At 44.7% G+C, this 19,092-nt stretch overlaps 1 protein-coding gene and 1 non-coding gene across 2 annotated transcripts; both read right to left on the minus strand.

Moving 5' to 3' along the window:
• Positions 1-1,371: 1,371 nt before the first annotated feature.
• On the minus strand, positions 1,372-1,444 carry TRNAE-UUC (transfer RNA glutamic acid (anticodon UUC)). Its single transcript has one exon. It is a non-coding gene; the product is annotated as a tRNA-Glu (tRNA).
• Positions 1,445-8,824: 7,380 nt separating this feature from the next.
• Positions 8,825-15,255, minus strand: LOC129653695 (secreted protein of Ly-6 domain 1). Its single transcript, XM_055583410.1, has 3 exons — positions 15,139-15,255; positions 11,141-11,254; positions 8,825-10,096 (listed from the first exon to the last, which is right to left on the minus strand). Exons 1-3 carry the CDS (start codon positions 15,200-15,202, stop codon positions 9,972-9,974), a joined length of 303 nt encoding a protein of 100 aa, XP_055439385.1. The 5' UTR covers positions 15,203-15,255; the 3' UTR covers positions 8,825-9,971.
• Between the last annotated feature and the right edge of the window lie 3,837 nt (positions 15,256-19,092).

A 19,092-nucleotide genomic window follows, 5' to 3' on the forward strand; every position in this document is an offset into this window, starting at 1 on the left:
CACCTCCCAGAATATTGGAAATAAAAGCAAAAATAAACAAATGGGATCTAATTAAAATTAAAAGCTTCTGCACAACAAAAGAAACTATAAGCAAGGTGAAAAGACAGCCTTTAGAATGGGAGAAAATAATAGCAAATGAAGCAACTGACAAACAACTAATCTCAAAAATATACAAGCAACTCCCACAGCTCAATTCCTGAAAAATAAACAACCCAATCAAAAAAGGGACCAAAGAACTAAATAGACATTTCTCCAAAGAAGACATACAGATGGCTAACAAACACATGAAAAGATGCTCAACATCACTCATTATCAGAGAAATGCAAATCAAAACCACAATGAGGTACCATTTCACGCCAGTCAGAATGGCTGCGATCCAAAAGTCTACAAGCGATAAATGCTGGAGAGGGTGTGGAGAAAAGGGAACCCTCTTACATTGTTGGTGGGAATGCAAACTACTACAGCCACTATGGAGAACAGTGTGGAGATTCCTTAAAAAACTGGAAATAGAACTGCCATGTGACCCAACAATCCCACTGCTGGGCATACACACAGAGGAAACCAGAATTGAAAGAGACATGTGTACCCCAATGTTCGTCACAGCACTGTTTATAATAGCCAGGACATGGAAGCAACCTAGATGTCCATCAGCAGATGAATGGATAAGAAAGCTGTGGTACATATACACAATGGAGTATTACTCAGCCATTAAAAAGAATACATTTGAATCAGTTCTAATGAGGTGGCTGAAACTGGAGCTGATTATACAGAGTGAAGTAAGCCAGAAAGAAAAACACCAATACGGTATACTAACGCATATATATGGAATTTAGAAAGATGGTAACGACAACCCTGTATGCGAGACAGCAAAAGAGACACAGATGTATAGAACAGTCTTTTGGACTCTGTGGGAGAGGGAGGGGGGGATGATTTGGCAGAATGGCATTAAAACATTTATAATATCCTGTAAGAAACGAATTGCCAGTCCAGGTTCGATGCAGGATACAGGAAGCTTGGGGCTGGTGCACTGGGATGACCCAGAGGGATGGTATGGGGAGGGAGGTGGAAGGGGGGTTCAGGATGGGGAACACATGTACACCCGTGGTGGATGCATGTTGATGTATGGCAAAACCAACAATATTGTAAAGTAAAATAATAATAATAATAAAATTAAATTAAATTTAAAAAGAAAATAAAAAGATTAGGATTATGAAAAAAAGAGATCTTCTGACTTGAATTCTGGATGCTGTTCCTTTCAGTTAGCCTTCTACCTATCTGACTAGCATCCCCTCATTCTAAAGGTGCTTCCCTCATCCAACCTTGTATTTATTTTAATTTTTTGGCCACGCCATATGGCTTGAGGAATCCTAGCTCCCTGACCAGGGATTGAAACTGGGACTTCTGCAGTGAAAGCACAGAGTCCTAACCACTGGACCACCAGGGAATTCTTCAACCCTTTAACTTTAGTGTTCCTTAGAATTCCATGCAGTTCCTATCATTCAGCACCTGGGTCACTGGAAAACCACCTAACTCAGAATTTTAGCAGTTTATACATCCTTGGTTAGCATGTAGCCATCTATGATCCCAAACATCACATCTCCAACTGTACAATTATACAAGTGTTCATACCTTTGTATCCAGTTACCAAGCCCATCATTTCTTATGTGGCCAATAAAGAATTCATTATGTTTGCAGAGAAAGGATCTCCTTTTCAGAATCTGTATGATTGAAAAACAAGCCTCCCATTCAGCGAGGAGCTAAAACCAGTGTGAGAGATGAGAAAATGCAGTCAAAGTCCTAACCAATGGACTTCCAGGGAAGTCCCTGCAATGAAATAGTTGAGATAACAGTGACAGACTATTTTGGGGGGGCTCCAAAATCATTGCAGATGGTGACTGCAGCCATGAAATTAAAAGAAGCTTGCTCCTTGGAAGAAAAGTTACGATCAACTCAACAGCATACTAAAAAGCAGAGACTTTACTTTGCCAACAAAAGTCTGTCTATTCAAAGCTATGGCTTTTCCAGTAGTCATGTATGGATGTGAGAGTTGGACTATAAAGAAAGCTGAGCACCGAAGAATTGATACTTCTGAATTGTGGTGTTAGAGAAGACTCTTGAGAGTCCCTTGGACAGCAAGGAGATCCAACCAGTCCATCCTAAAGAAAATCAGCCCTAAATATTCATTGGAAGGACTGAGGCTAAAGCTAAAACTCCCAATACTTTGGCCACCTTATGTGAAGAACTGACTCCTTGGAAAAGACCCTGATGCTAGGAAAGATTGAAGGCAGGAGGAGAAGGGGACGACAGAGGATGAGATGGTTGGATGGCATCACTGACTCTATGGACATGAGTTTGAGTAAGCTCTGGGAGTTGGTGATGGACATGGAAGCCTGGCATGCACAGTCCATGCGGTTGCAAAGAGTCAGACATGACTGAACGACTGAACGGAACTGAACTGACTCAGGAAAAGGGTTGACATGCCCCCATGCCTCAGTCCTCAGATATTAATAAGGTAAGACTTTGCATCATTGTTGTTGTTCAGTTGTGTTCGACCTCATGGACTGTAGCGACTGTAGAGACTCTTTGCCACCCCATGGACTGTAGCCCACCAGACTCTTCTGTTCAGGCAAGAATACTGGAGTGGGTTGCCATTCCCTTCTCCAAGGGAATCTTCCCAACCCAGGGATCGAACCTGCATCTCCTGGATCTCCTGCATTACCGGTGAGCCAGCATGGAAGCCCCAGGGTCCTGAGCACCAGTACCCAAGTCTCTGCCTCAGTCCATACAAGTCAGTTGTATCCAACTCTCTGCGGCCCTGTGAATTGTGCCCTCCAGGCTCCTCTGTCCACGGGATTCCCCAAGCAAGAATACTGGAGTGGGTTGCCATTGCCTCCTCCAGGGGATGGTCTGGTAAGACTAGATGATGCTGGGCCTTGAATGCCAAGCTGTGAGCTTTCTAGATTGTTCAAGAAAAGAGAAGGCTTGGGAGATCCACGAGGAAGACTAGAGGGAGCCTTGATGACTGCAGTTACAGAAAAGCTGGCAGGGACCTGAGCGGCCCACCTTTCTCTGCAGGAGCCTCTTCCTCTCCAGGGTCCCTGATGGGGGACTTCCAGTCTCCCCGGCTTCCAGGATTGGAGTTCAGGCTGGGACCAGAGTGGAGCAGGGTGACTAATGCCACAAGATCCATAACTGGTTGGATCTGGGCTCAAATCCTGACTCCAGCACTTACTGGCTGGAACTGTGGCCAAGTTACTTAACTTGTCTGAAAGCATCAGCTGCCTCATGGACTGCAGCCTATCAGGCTCCTCCATCCATGGGTAGGCTACGTGGACTGCAGCCTACCAGGCTCCTCCGTCCATGGGATTTTCTAGGCAAGAGTACTGGAATGGGTTTCCATTGAAGGCAATGGCAACCTATTCTAGTGCTCTTGCCTGAATAATCCCACAGACAGAGGAGCCTGGACAGCTACCATCCATGGGGTCACAAAGAGTCAGACATGACTGAAGTGACTTAGCATGCACACAAAATATAACAACAGATATCTTTAGGTGATGTAATTATGAGTGTTTTTTCACTATTCTTTTTGTGCACAAAAAATCATTTTCACAACCAAACAAATGTCACTTGTTGTTCCTGTCATCATACCCAGCACATCATTTATGACTCCCTGTGTAGGATCACCAGCTCCTTAAATCAGGTTGATGTAATTGGAAATGTGAAACTGCTTATGGCTGCAGTTTGCGCCTGTGGTGGTTAGATTCTCAGGGCAGCTTTTTTTTTTGTATTCTAAAGAAGTACAGTTGATTTACAATTTTGTATTAGTGTACAATAGGTACGCTATACAATAGCTGTATAGCAACGTGATTCAGTTATATATCAATCAACCATCCTTGTGTCTCTGGAATGAATTCAACTTGATCATGGTGTATGATCCTTTTTATGTGTTGTTGGGTTCAGTTTGCTGAGATTTTATTGAGGAGTTTTACACCTATATTCATCAAAGATATTGGTCTCTAATCTTTTTGGTAGTGTCTTTATCTGGTTTTGGTATGACAGGTGGCAGGAATACATGAAGGAAAAAAGACAGCTTCTTCAGGAAGTGGTATTGGGAAAATTGGACAGATACATGTAAAAGAGTGAAATTACAACATTCTCTAACACCATATACTGAAAAATAAATAAATAAATAATGATAGCCACCTCAAAGTAGATTAAAGACCTAAATCTAAGATGGGACTGTCCACTGATCAAACTCAGGCACCCTTTTCCACCCACTACCACCTGCAAAGCTGCTTGCTCCACACATTCTCACTAAAACCACCAGTGGAGGGAGAAGTTAGAAGTGTGCTTATGAACACATAAAGATCTTCCTGTCCCCCCATATATGTCTCTGTGTTTGGCTTGAGCCACCAAATGATAGAAACCAATCCCTTTCATTGCTTCTCAGCTTGGCTTCTAAACCTACTTCCCTCCCTCCCTCCCAGTGCTAAGCACATTTTTACCTCTTAATGTTTTTTCTCTGTGTCCATTATCAGGGTTTTCAGTGTGATTTTTATGGAAGGAAGAGACACGGAACTGGTACACGGAAGCTGATGGAAGGGCTGATTGGGATGGAGGCCAGCGATTCCATGAGAGAGAGAAGACTGGAAGGCAGCGTACAGTGCGGGGGGGTGGGATTGTTCTTAATCTCTAAATAGTCCGAAACAGGCTCTAGCCAATTGCGTAGGTTCTATAGTTGCCAGACAAACTGCTTGATCCCAATCATGATTTTCTTGCCCTTATGCCTTGCTGGGCATTCACTCATGAGTGTGTTGACAAGAGAAGACAAGCAAGGTGAAGGAAGCATTGGAAGCAAGTAAGCCACGTTTTAGGAAGAAATGAGAAGTCATCAGTAAAACGCAATCAAAACCAATTGGAACCCCTGTACATCATAGGGTTATAAAATGGTGTAGCCACTTCTGATAACACTTGGGCAGTTCTTTTAACTTTTCTTTAAAAAGTTAAACAATGAATTACTGTGTGACATAGCAATTTCATACCCAGGAATTGGCGAAATAAAAATTTGTTTAAGGCAGAACAAGAAAAAAAAAATTAAGCATAAAATCCTGTCTCTATCCATTTGGGCCACTACCCCTCTTCACTGTGCATTATTTGCATGCTCAGTTGTTGAGTCGTGTCTGACTCTTTGCAGCCCCATGGACTGTGCATTATAACATCCACATTATACATTAACCAGATCTCCTTGAAAGATGTAGGAATGCCTGATTGACTGAAAAGAGAATTTCCTTCTGGCACCAGCAAGGTAAGTCCTTAGGAGATAACATTCTTTCTCAATTCTGTAAGGGGTCACAGTGATCTGCTTTGGAAGTACAGATATGGGCTATGTAGACTATCCATATGCTACTTTCATAGATAACCTTTTGTCTCAAAAATGTACATAACTGTGCTTTGATCTGTTATAGGTGGAACAGCCCTCAGAGATTTCTGAAAGACTGTTTGCTGGGTTATAATCCTCAGATTAGGTTGAATAAAATTCTCCCCTTCTTTCTTAGATTGACTATTAATTTTTTCGACAGTATACATGTACAGCTATGAATTGTGAGTTTATGTTTTATTCAAGGACTTACTGAGGACTATAGCCTGGACACCAGCCTCTCAGTAGCTCTAAGGGGATTATCTGAAGAGGCAGAGGGGCTTCCCAGGTGATGCTAGTGATAAAGAACCTGCCTCCCAACGCAGGACATGCAGGAGATCTGGGTTTGATCCCTGGGTCAGGAAGATCCCCTGGAGGAGGGCATGGCAACCCACTCCAGTAGTCTTACCTGGAGAATCCCATGGACAGAGGAGCCTGGCAGGCTACAATTCATAGGGTCACAAAGAATTGGACACGACTGAAGTGACTTAGCAGGCACACATGCACCTAAGAGAATTAAAAACAAGCTGACACAAAAATTTGCACACAGATGTTCATAGCAGCATAATCCATAATAGGCAAAAAGTAGTTGGTGATGGACAGGGAGGCCTGGCGTGCTGTGATTCATGGGGTTGCAAAGAGTTGGACACGACTGAGCAACTGAACTGAATTGAAAAGGAAAAAAATAAAACCCTATCCATACAATGGAATATTATTCAGCAATAAAAAGAAATGCTGTACTGATACATACTTGTCTACTTAAAGAAAAGTGTACAGCTAAGAGTTGTGAGGTTATGTTTTATTCAGGGACTTACTGAGGACTATAGCCTGGATGACAGCCTCTCAGTAGCTCTAAGGGGATTATCTGAAGAGGCAGAGGAGAAGCCAGTTTGTGATTTTTGGCTAGGGAGTACATGAGGCCAGGTATACATCTTGATGAAGGGTAACTGCTAGTCAAAAAGAACACCTGTCTCAAGTTAATGACTTTAGGGTTTTTCCACTGTATAGGTAGATGCAAGAATATGGGGTTATTAACATTTTTCCTGAGATATATATCTAAGTACCTAAGGGGCCTGCTTGTCCACAGCACAGGGTGCCTCACCTGTTATCACCTGAATTTCCACTCAGAGTGCCCAGTGAGCTCTGCAGTGGGTTACAACTTAACCCTTGAGAAACCGGGGGTTGAGCAATGCTCTCTGTTCTTCTTTGTTAACATGCCACAGCATGGGTGAACATTGAACAAACGAAGAACTATAGAGAAATGGTAAGTGCTTTCAAATGTCAGCTGTGCCTTCGTCTTTGGGTTTTCTTCTTTCTCAAAAGGAGTTTGAGATGGACGTGTACACACTGCTATATTAAAAATGGATAACCAACAAGGATCTACTGGATAGCACAGGGAACTCTGTTCAATGTTGTGTCAGCCTGGATTGGAGGGGAGTGAGAGGGAGAATAAAAGAAAGTGAAAGCTGCTCAGTCATGTCCGACTCTTTGTGACACAATGAACTGTATAGTCCATGGAATTCTCCAGGCCAGAATACTGGAGTGGGTAGCCATTCCCTTCTCCAGGGGATCTTCCCAACCCAGGGATCGAACCCAGGTCTCCCACATTGCAAGTGGATTCTTTACCAGCTGAGCCACCAGGGAAGTCCTTGAGGCAGAATGGATACGTGTGAATGTATGGCTGAGCTCCTTTGCTGTTCACCTAAAACTATCACAACACTGTGTTGTTTTAGTATATAGTGTCCTTTATTCTGTTTTCTTTTTCCTTTGGCTGGTTTTGGCTGCACAGGTCGTCTTTGCTGTGCGCAGGCTCTCTCTAGCTGTGGCGGGTGGGGGGCTTTGAGGCCAGTGGGGGGCTTTTCTTCTGGCAGCGTGCAGGCTCAGCAGTTGTGTCGCATGGGCTCAGGTGACCTGAGGCTCGTGGAACCTTCCTGGACCAGGGATCAAACCCACATCCCCTGTACTGGCAGGCAGATTCTTAACCACTGGCCCACCTGGGAAGTCCTATCACAACATTGTTAATGGACAATACCCCAGTACAAAATAAAAAGTTTAAAAAAAAGAACAACCTTTTAAAGACTGGAAAATTCAAGAGAAGAATAGTATTTTATAACAGGCAAAAGCTATATGAAATTCAAACACAATATTGTAAAGCAAATTTGCTCCCATTAAAAAAATTTAAAAACCTAAAAAAAACTATATGAATTTTAGAACACAGCCATGCTCATTCCTTTACCTATTTTCTGTGGCTGCCTTTTTGCTACAAATGGCAGAGTTGAATAGTTGTAAGAGATCTTATGACTCATAAAACCTAAAATATTTACTCTCTGGTCCTTACAGAGAACATTGATCTGTTCTTGCTCCAATCAATAACTTTTGGATTGGAGAGCAGTACTGTGAACTTTGGAGACATATTGTCTGGGTGGAAATCTACTGCCATAGTTTTGGGAACTTACCACACTTCTCTAGTCTTTAGTTCCCTCATCTATAAAATGGGAATAATAGTACCTCCCTCACAGAGCTGTGAGAATAAAAAGATACAATGGATACAAGGGTACTGCTTTTGATATGTGCTACTTATGATTATTATTGTTATTATTATTATTGGCTACTTCACAGAAAGATATAAATGCTGACAGCAGACAGTCCCAAAGGTGGGATACACTGTCGTGACATTCAATGCCTTTGCTAATGAAATGCACCTTTGGGTGAAATATTTAGACATCAAGCATGGGTGGATTAAAAATGGGTACTCAGTGCACCAGAATTAGATCACATATGTACTCTGCTGCTTTTTAAAATATATTTATTTATTTATAAATTATTTATTTATTTGGCTGCTCTGGGTCTTAGTTGTAGCATCCGGGATCTAATTCCTTGACCAGGGATAGAACCCAGGCCCCCTGCTTTGGAGGCATGGAGTCTTAGCCACTGGACCATCAGGGAAGTTCCTGCATTCTGCTTCTTATTCTAAAGATAATTCTACCACTCAGAATTGTCTCCAGTCTTCCGTTCTTTGCAGATGGGCTTTCTCTGGTTCTCCATCATGTGACTGAAGATGGATACCCCAAAGCAGCTGAGTTTCATATTACAGTTCTAATCACATTCAAAGAATTAGTTTCTAAAACCCAGTAACAAAATGCCAGGAAAGAGAATTTTATTGAGTCAACTCAGTGGCAATCACCACTGACCCAGTCAACCCAGACCACAGGAAAGTCTTAGTATGTCCATATGTTTTGCACCCTCGAGGAGATGTATCTATTAATACACTTATTCTCCCGCCCAGCCTGTGGCATGTCTTCTGTGAATACAAAGCAAGCTATGGCCATCCAGAGACCATTATCAGGTAATAACCAAAAAAATGCAGAAGGCTGCAAATAAGAAAACGAGTTTATTGAGAGTGCTAAGAATTGCATTTTGGGAGGCAACCATTTGAATGGCAACTCACATGTGCTCCAGGTGGGGCAATAGACAATAGTGGGGGATTATAAAGGCAACAGAGACATTCTAGAGAAGAAACCATTACAGAACTATGATTGGTGCTGGCAGGCATTCAGTCACTTGCTGGCAGCAGACTGATTGCTAAGCTGTGCTCTCTAAGGAGAAAAGAAGAAAGTTCTAGGTGGTCTCAGGATGTCTGGGTTCAAAGTTCATGTTGGGTTTAGCAGTTGATGTGTGTAAGTTCCACTTCCTTAATGCCTCCCAACTCCATCTTGGATCCCTTTGACATAAGCGACTCCATTTTTTTAAGCCACTGATACTTAAGAGATTTGTGTTACAACACCTAGCCCACTGAACTAACCCATCGTTTATGGAGCCCCTCACACTTCTACTTTTTTCAGCCTTGGAAGACTCCCCCTCCTCCTTCAGTTCCTGCCTCCAGAACATGCAGAATCACAAATTCAGCCTTCCCCAGACCCTGCCTTTTTAAGCAGCCAATCAGTGTGACTGCCAATTAGGACCTGAAAAGGAAGAAAGTATCCTTGGACCTAGCTATGCCCACTAATCTTCATCCCAATTTGGTTTCAAAGACTACATCCCTGGGGCTTCTTGCAGTGAAGAAAAAGGAGTTTGAAGACAGAACAAGTCTGAGACTGCTTCTCATAGGGGATTCACATTCAGATCAGAGAATTTTGGAGGCTGCGGTGGTTGCAATTTAGGGAGAGTCCCTTGGACTGCAAGGAGATCCAACCAGTCCATTCTGAAGGAGTCCATTCTGAAGCCATGGGATTTCTTTGGAAGGAATGATGCTAAAGCTGAAACTCCAGTACTTTGGCCACCTCATGTGAAGAGTTGACTCGTTGGAAAAGACTCTGATGCTGGGAGGGACTGGGGGCAGGAGGAGAAGGGGACAACAGAGGATGAGATGGCTGGATCGAATCACTGACTCGAAGGATGTGAGTCTGAGCGAATTCCGGGAGTTGGTGATGGACAGGGAGGCCTGGCATGCTGCGATACATGGGGTCGCAAAGAGTTGGACATGACTGAGCCACTGAACTGAACTGAAATTAGTTTCATGCATAAAAGATCAGGGCAAAAGCTGGGGGCCCTGACTTTAGAACTTGTTGCAGAGAGACGAGTCATGACAGCATTTATATTCCACAATAACGTTAGGATTAAAGAGCTTCATAGGAATACATAGTTGGCTACAACCCTGGTGTCCGTAGGAAAGCGTGCCATCTGGAAAGGAGAAGAGAAGACAAGTGAGACCCCAGAACCTAGGACGCAGCCCCAGCTCAGCATATCCTGGGGGTACTGCTCAGTAAATATTCCTGAATGAAGCACAGGATTAATGCATCAACCAACTAATCAAGAATGAGGAGGAAATAGCACATTTCATGGAGGAAGACTCATACGTAGTAGAGAGAATGTCAGCCATCTGGGACTGACAGACTGGAGGTAGGGCCCCCTGGTGGGCTCTCCTGGGATAGCTTTGCAAGCTCCGTATGCAAGCATGCATGCTCAGCCGCTTCAGTCGTGTCCGACTCTTTGCGATGCCATGCACTGTAGCCCGCCAGGTGCCTCTGTCCGTGGGATTCTCCAGGCAAGAACACTGGAGCCATGCCCTCCTCCGGGGGATCTTTCCGACCCAGGGAAGAGTCTCCTGCACGGCAGGCGGATTCTTTACCAGCTGAGCTACCAGAGAAGCCCAAGCTCTGTATATTAGAGTACAATCCATCCCCCCACAAAAAAAGGCAGAAAGGATGAATAGAAACTGTCCTCTCCGCCCTGCCCATTTCTCCCCCAATACATGTCCCTAGTTCCCCAAAACCCCATCCCAGTCAGTCCCACTCAGCCTAGTTCCAGTTACCTTCAGGAGCTGAACTCCCTGCTTTCCCCCTCTGTTCCTTCCTCCTCCCTCCCTCAGTCAGCCCTCCCTCTCTCCTTCATCCCTTTCCCCCTCTCCTCTCCTCCCCCTCCCTTAAAGGTCCCCATTCTCGTTAAGGGCCAGTGGCAGCCCAGTACCAGAACGAGGGGATATGCTTCACTAATTTAGCTTAAAAAAGAAAACCAACCCCTTTCTATGTGGCTCCTGCTCCCAGGGTTCCTGAGGGACCACTTTCCTGAGTCCCACAGCCACCCCGACTTGTCCTTGGGGTCCAGGTACTCACAGGGTCCCATGGAGGGTTCATACTATCCCCTGTGCCCCTTTCCTGGAACACCCACTGTCAACCCCTAACCTCCAGCAAAGTTCACCCCGGAGACCTGTTAGGCACCACCTACTTTCGTAGATCCTCCTCAGAAAGCACTGCTGGCTGCCTTGAGTCTGGCAGATGCTTCCCCCGGTCTCGCAGACCCCGCTGGCGTTGACTCTGTTACACTGGAAACATTCTAGAGCTGGAAAGTGAAACCAACATAATAAGGTTCTTTCGGACCAGCCTCCCGGCAGCTCAGGAGGGAGAGCACCCGTGACCCAGGGGCGCCTGGACGCTGACGGTTTCCCTCCTCCTGATGAATGTTCTGGAGGCAGGTGATTTCTCCCTGCTTGGCTTCCACCCAGGCGGAGGCATGCGTGCCCCCAGGCACAAGACCTGCACCAAGCACAGAGAGCTCCGCAGTCCTCCCAGGAACCCGCGGTGCCGCTGGAGGAAGGGCAAGTCCTTCACTGCGGCTCCGCGGATCCCACTTGCCAGCTGATTATCACCCCAACCCCAGGGGGCGCCACTGAAGATGTTCCGTGTGAATGGCATCTGCAGGAGCGGTGCGATGAGGGCTGGAGTGAGGAGTCAGCACCGCCCACTCCCCTCCTTCTCGCAGAGCCCCCATCCTCCACCCTTTCTGTTCATCTAAAGAGACAACTCTAGGACTCAGCCTAAAAAGGGGCAGGGAAGGGAGAGACAGGACAGGTGGGCGGAGGGTTTTGGGAAGAAAAAGAGATCAGGAGAGAGTAAGGCAAGATAGGGGGAGACGAGGAGCAGAGGAAGGGAGAGAGAGAAGAGGGTGAGGAGGGAGAGGAGGGGAGGGAGAAAGAGGAGAGGGAGGAGGAGGGAGAGAAGGGGGAGGAGGGAGAGGAGAGGAGGAGGAGGGAGAGAGGGTGATTGACAGAGGGAAGGAGGGAGACGAGGACCAGGAGAGAGGGAGGGATCTGCCAGACAAACGCATGCGCCTGGGGTCACAGCTCCTCACTCCCTCCTCGCTGGTCCCGGAGTTATTTACCAAACAGTGAGTTCCTGCCAGTGAGAGGCGCTATTCTAGGTGTTGGAAATAGGGTGCTGAAGGGAGCACCGAAATATCCATTCCACCTGTCAAATACTAAACAAATAAATTGGGGAAATGACTGACAATGAAGAAATAAGAAAGGTTATTTCAGGTCCTGGTGACTCATGACAATGGGAAGGAGGATCATGGAGGAGCGAGCGTGAGGAGGCTGAGGGGAGGCAGAGAGCTTTCTCAGGGGTGACTTGAGCTCAAACCTGATTTTTTTTTTTATGCTAACCACTAAAACAACTGGCAGTAGCTAGCAAACTGGTTCCAGCAAGACACACAGGCAAGTGCGCAGACAGTTTCTGAGCTGCAGTTAGCTTGGCCAGTTTGAGAAAGAGAAGCATCAGCACAGGCAAAGTGGAAAAGGGCGAGAGGATTGTAAAACGAGACTGAAGAGGTTGATAGGGGTCAGACCACAAGCACGCATCTGCTTGGACCTGCGCTGTTGCGATGGTATTCATGGACCATGTGTGGCTGTTGAGCCTGTGAAATGCCAGTAGTCCTTTCAAACACAGCACACACACACACAAATCGTTTAAATTGCTCATCAGTGACTTTGATGTTGATTGCATGCTGAAATGATAGTAGTGTCCGACTCTTCGTTACCTCATGGACTGTAGCCCACCAGTCTCCTCTGTCCATGAGATTCTCCAGACAAGAATACTGGAGTGGGTAGTCATTCCCTCCTTCTGGGGATCTTCCTTACCCAGGGATTGAACCTGCATCTCCTGCGGCTCCTGAATTGCAGAATTCTTTACCACTGAGCCACCAGGGAAGCCCAATAGTTTAGATATATTGGGTTAAATAAAGTGTATATTAAAGTTAATTTTCCACATTTCTGAGTTTTTTAATATGCCTACTGGAAGAGTAAAAATGATGTCTGCAGCTTGGCTTGCATCTTATTTGGACCATCATTTAGGCCATCATAAGAACTGACATTGTATTCAAAGTTGGAAAAGGCCATCAGAGGCTTTTTCAATAGGCAGTGACATTGACTAGCTTTTTGCATGTACACTCTGGCAGCTCTGTAGACAATAGACTTTAAAGGAGAGAGTAACAGAGGCCCAGGACAGGGTTGGTGGAAACTGGAAGTTGGGAAGGAAGCCACAAGTCAACTGCATCCAAGCAAAAATTTGAGAAATTATAGGTCAGGTATATTGAAATAGGACTTCTCAGGTGGTGCTAGTGGTAAAGAACCCACCTGCTAATACAGGAGATGCAGGAGACCCAGGTTCGATCCCTGCGTGGGGAAGATCCCCTGGAGGACAACATGGCAACCCACTCCAGTATTCTTGCCTGGAGAATCCCATGGACAGAGGAGCCCGGCGGGCTACAGTCCATAGGGTCACAGAGAGTTGGACACGACTGAAGCGACCAGGCATGCCTGCACATTGTCTTACTTCCCCACACCCCTCCTGGTATTTCCTGGAATCAGCTTCCAGACAAATGATTTTTTATTCCTATCAGCTTCAGATGATGGATTTTCATTTAGATCAAGTGTATGCTCTTATAAATTAATTTTTCATATTTTGTACTCCAAGTCTTCTTGTGCTTTTACAGAACAAACAAAACATTGACTATTGGCAGGCTGATTCCATTTGCTAAAGAACATTGAGAAAAAGTGGTGCCTGTTAATGCCAATGATCATTCCAGTTTTAATCAATCATGGAATAAAAAAAAACTATGAAAGTATATTCTGTAGAAGGTGAAACACTTTTTGTAATGCTATAATAAATTTAATTGAAAAATCCACAAAGCACATAAACTCATTAATTTTTACAATGGAAGAATAAATACAAATGCCAGTAGAATATGATATTGCAGCAAAAGTGACTAAACTGAGAACCCAGAGAGTGAAAAATGCCCTTGCAGTTGGTTTTCATGCACACATAATTGTGAATTGTGTCCTGTGTCCAAACAAGATAGTATATGAATATAAATAAATGTATATGTAAGTATATTTTAAATATTTATACATTATAAACATATCATATATGAATATTAAAATACACAAATATCTATTAATACATGAATATTAAAATAAGTGATGTCTTTGTATAGCATATATTATGAACCATATATATGAAAATATATATTCTATATGTATGTGCACATACACACCCACAGGTAGAATAACTGAACTGTAAAAGTTGTGTGGTAAAGGTGATGTGGAATAAAAAATAGTCTTCAGCAAAAATTCTCCCTTCTCCCTGTCATCAAGCAGATCAGAAAATGGTTACACTTCTGAAGAACTACACTGGGATTCAATCTGTGTTCTACAACAAGTAAAGGACATTTTGTAAAAGGTCCTGCAAGTATTAATTGCATTTTGGTCATGTAATAGTGTCTGACTCCGGTTTTTGATGTTTCACAGCTGGCAACCTTGAAGTCTTGCCCCTTGTGCCCCACATGCGGGCCCCAAGGAGCTCCTTCTTTCAACACTGGTGGGAGTTTCACGCCACACAAGCCCCTACCTGAATGCAGGAACCATCACCCTGCCTCTCTTCCTCACCATCATATAAATTCAAGAGTCTCCTTTCTCTGATCCCCTAAGCCATCTTAAGATACCTGGCAGTAAGCCCTGCTCTCCCAAGAAAGCCTCATGAGATAACTAATTAAGGCTTTTCACACCCTCCTGGTACATATGTGGCATCATCAGTCTTGACATGTAATCCAAGTCTGAGTGAGGATTCATCCTGTTTCTATCACATAACCCCAACAGTTTAATGTCAAGTGTTTAACAAATGAAGTACCCAAGTATTTCAGCTTTCAAAAATGTTTAACCAGTTGAAATGATGAAAAACAGACTTTCAAGCAAAAAAGATATAGAAATGTATTCCTACAAAAGCAGAATGCCCCAGATTATAGGGTAAATGGTAATCTTATCTCTTGGAAATTCTAATGTCTAGGCAGGCAGACAAAGAGTGGAAGAGACAGGCAATGCCTAGAACCATAAGCTGCCACTCAGCCAGGTTCCCCTCTGCCCTCCTACATGCTGGGGGAGCAGGGGAGCTCACCTTGTGGGAGTCCGAGCAGTGAGGACAGGACCACCAGCAGCAGTAGCAGAAGGCACTTAGCCATCTCTGGATCTGGCTCAAGCCCCAAAGACTTACAGAAGGCAGGACCGAACCACAGCCTCAAGAGCCTCTGAGATCCCGACTTTATAATTCCAGGCTGGGAGGAGCAGCCAATGGCAGCCCAGGCAAAGGCTTGCACTTTCCCAGACAAAGAGAACAGAGTGCCTGAAGGAACTAGGGCCCTACATTCTTTCTAGCAATTACTGGCCTTGCTCACTTCCACTGGCCCTACTGAGGAAGCCAAGGTATGTAAGAAGAGCTGACTCTCTTGTGTCCCCATTGCGCAATTATAAAAATTGAAGACTAGAGTCTGACTTACATCACCTAGGGACTTGGGAATTCAGTTGAATTCATGATGTTTTACCATTTAAGAGGTTTACCATATTGAATGGAACTACTGAAGTATTGGAGGAAGCAATGGCACCCCACTCCAGTACTCTTGCCTGGAAAATCCCATGGACGGAGGAGCCTGGTAGGCTGCAGTCCATGGGGTCGCTAAGAGTCGGACACAACTGAGCGACTTCACTTTCACTTTTCACTTTCATGCATTGGAGAAGGAAATGGCAACCCACTCCAGTGTTCTTGCCTGGAGAATCCCAGGGATGGGGGAGCCTGGTGGGCTGCTGTCTATGGGGTCGCACAGAATCGGACACGACTGAAGCGACTTAGCAGTAGCAGCACTAAAGTATGGTGTGGGGGAAGTGGGAACAAGCAACAGGTTCACTTGCTCACTTACTCACTCAGGGGAGGCAAGCTGGTTCCTTACATGGGGTGACAGTAGGGGTTTGTCCAGGAGTCAGGCAAGAGGAGTTACTTAGGTGGTTTGCCCACCCCTTTAGTGGTGTTGAGTGCAGGGGCCATGCATATACCCTACATTTGCTCCCAGCTCTTCAGAAATTGGGTTTTTGGTCTCTTTTTATCTTGTCCATAATCTGCTCCAACTGCACATGTACGCAGTCATTTTTAGTTTCTGGGGGGTTTTCTGCTCAAGGAGACATTTGTCAGATACAAGGCCTGGAGCAAATTATCCCAGCCTGTTTGTCAGATACAAGCACTTGAGCAAAGGATCCCAGCCTGTCTCGGTAGTATTGTCTCCTTTCTTGGAAATGAAACACAACTGCATTTGTTTTTTTCACTTTTTGGCTAATAGGAGCAAAATGGAGTATTTCTCCCCAAGTCATCAAAATCTGTACTACAAGTGTTACTGAAAGAGTGTAGGGGGGGTCCAGCTGCTCACCGCTCAAAAGCCAAAAAACAGGCCAGGTTGGTGGAGAGTTTGCTTTATTTCAGGTGTTGGCAACTGGGGGTGGGGGGGAGGCGGGCAGGGAGGGTGGTGGACGTCTGTCCAAAGGCTGGCTCCCCTCCCTCCCCTGGCAGTCAGTGGGGCAAGAGCTTTTACAGACAGAAGGAAGGGGCCACATGCAGAAACAGCACAGTCAGCTGCTTCATTGGTCACTGACGGTCTGGCCCACATCATTTTGACTTTTAGGTATAGTGAATCTTCAGTTCCAGGGTCCATTTGTTCCCCCCCTTTTTAGACGAATTCTCAGAGAATTGTGGCAGCTTATGTCATGGGTACAGTTTGGTCATAATGTAGCTAATTTCTTCACCCTAGTGTTTTCATATCTATAAAACAACTCACAGGATGTAGCTCAAAATATTATCTATAGTCCTTGGTGGTTCAAATGGTAAAGAATCTGCCTGCAATGCAGGAGACCCGGGTTCAATCCCTGGGTCAGGAAGATCCCTTGGAGAAGCGAATGGCAACTCACTCCAGTGTTCTTGCCTGGAGAATTCCACGGACAGAGGAGCCTGGCAGTCTATAGTCCATGGGGTCACAAAGAGTTGGACAAGACTGAGTGACTTTCACTTCTCTTGAGAAAGAACTAAAGGTCCTTGACATGACCATATTATTATTATTTTGGTCTCCGTTGACTGTTTTCTGTTATTTCTGGATTTCTCATTTGTCTGATTAAACTTATTCTTTGACTAAAGTTTCCCATAGACAAAAGGCAGATAGAGGACATGGGGAGGTGAATTGGGGGAAGGACCATAGGGTCCTGCCCTGTTTCACAAGTAACCCAGAGTTTTCATTATTTTTTTTTAATCTCATTTTTCCTTTTTAAATAAAATTTTCTTTTCTATTCTGGATGCTGGACTACAGCTACTGGAGAACTCACTTTCCAGAATGGCGTCAGAAGAAAATCTGCTGACCCATCCCCACACCATCCAATGAAATAACTAACTGGCAAAAAGGATCTTAAATACAAACATTCTAAATCTCTGAAAATTGTCATAAGGGCATATAGCAAATCAGGAAATTATTTTTTTTTTCCAAGAAAATCTACTAAATCTCTGTAGGAACAATGAGAATCTGGGCGGGTAGTGCCACCAAAAGTGGGATCCAGATGCTTGCCACTCAGAAGCCATTGAAGAGGCCAGGTTGATGGAAGGAAAGTTTGCTTTAGTTTGGATGCCAGCAGTCCATAAGTATATAAGAATCTGAAGTTCTCCCCCAAAAGAACAAACTTGATTTTAAACAGAGTGTGGGGATGTTCAAGAAAAAGGGCGCCCTCAAAAACAATGGAGATTGGTAAATAAAGAAAAGACTCTTACCTCCCTGCAAGGACCACTGTAAACTATAGGTTAGCTAGTTTACCAGAGAGACCCAGAGAGAGAAACAGCTAAGAAAATCCTACTTGGGGCAGAACAGATTTGAAAGACTGGCCTGAAGGTTGACCTTTGCAAAGGGTCAACCCTTTGAAAATAATTGGATCAGACTCTGAAGATTTTCATGTCCCCGGAGGCCATCAGCATGAAGTCCACAGCTCGGTGTAATGACAGTTTCACAGGAAATCAGGGAAAGATCTGGCATACCCCTCTCATCCCAGGATGACTGTGACCATGCACTAAACTGTGCCCTCTAAGGGTGACATCAGAGCTGACACACTACAGGGGAAATAGATTTCACTACACTTGAAACCGCTATGGTGTTATCTCAGGCGGCTCTGAAGAGCACTGGTACCATAGTCCCTTATGTCTCAGCACAAAAAGAATTCAGTGACCGGCAGAGTGATAGATGAGCTTCCCAGGTGGTGCAGTGGTAAAGAATCGCTCTGCCAATGCAGGAGATGCAAGAGACGCAGGTTCAATCTCTGGGTCAGGGAAGATTCCTTAGAGTAGGAAATGACACCCTACTCCACTATTTTTGCCTGGAAGATTCCATGGGCAGAGAAGCCTGGTGGGCCATAGTCCATGGGGCTGCAAAGAGTTGGACACAGCTGTATTACTGAGCACACACAGCAGAGTGATGGATAAGAAGTGATGTATTAGAATAGGATGCTTGTGAGGCTTACAAGTAGTGGACGAGAGGGTACCATGCCTTGAGGACTATTGGGGCTACAGTTTTATAATCAAAGGAAAGGTGGGGAAGTGGAGAAGAACTTCTTGGTCTTTTTTGAATAGACATCATGTTTCTGTCATCAGCTCCTCCTCCAGTTGACCAGGGGAATTTTCTTGTTTCTACATGGTCAAGCTAGGCTCGCAAATTACTGTTTTTGTGTGTGAGAGCACATACCCTAGGGATCATTCATTTACTGAGCTCACCAGGTAGGCTGTGGGTCTCATGCCTCCATTGTTTTATTGTTTCGGGGCATGTCTCATGCTTCTGTTTCATGGTTTTGTTGTTACGCAAGCCTGCTTGGTTTTGTGATTAAGCAAACCTGCTTTCTTGAGTAATTATTAGCTTAGGGGGTCTCTCACATATTTTTCTACTTACAGTCCTCTAGTGGGATTAACTAATCACCGACTTTGTCCCTTTGCGCTGTCCCTATAACAGTAGTCCAACCAATTCACTAAACAAATAAACAGAAAATCACAGCAAAAACAACAAAC

This window comes from Bubalus kerabau, chromosome 5 (assembly GCF_029407905.1).
Source record: "Bubalus kerabau isolate K-KA32 ecotype Philippines breed swamp buffalo chromosome 5, PCC_UOA_SB_1v2, whole genome shotgun sequence".
NCBI classification, from domain to species: domain Eukaryota; kingdom Metazoa; phylum Chordata; class Mammalia; order Artiodactyla; family Bovidae; genus Bubalus; species Bubalus kerabau.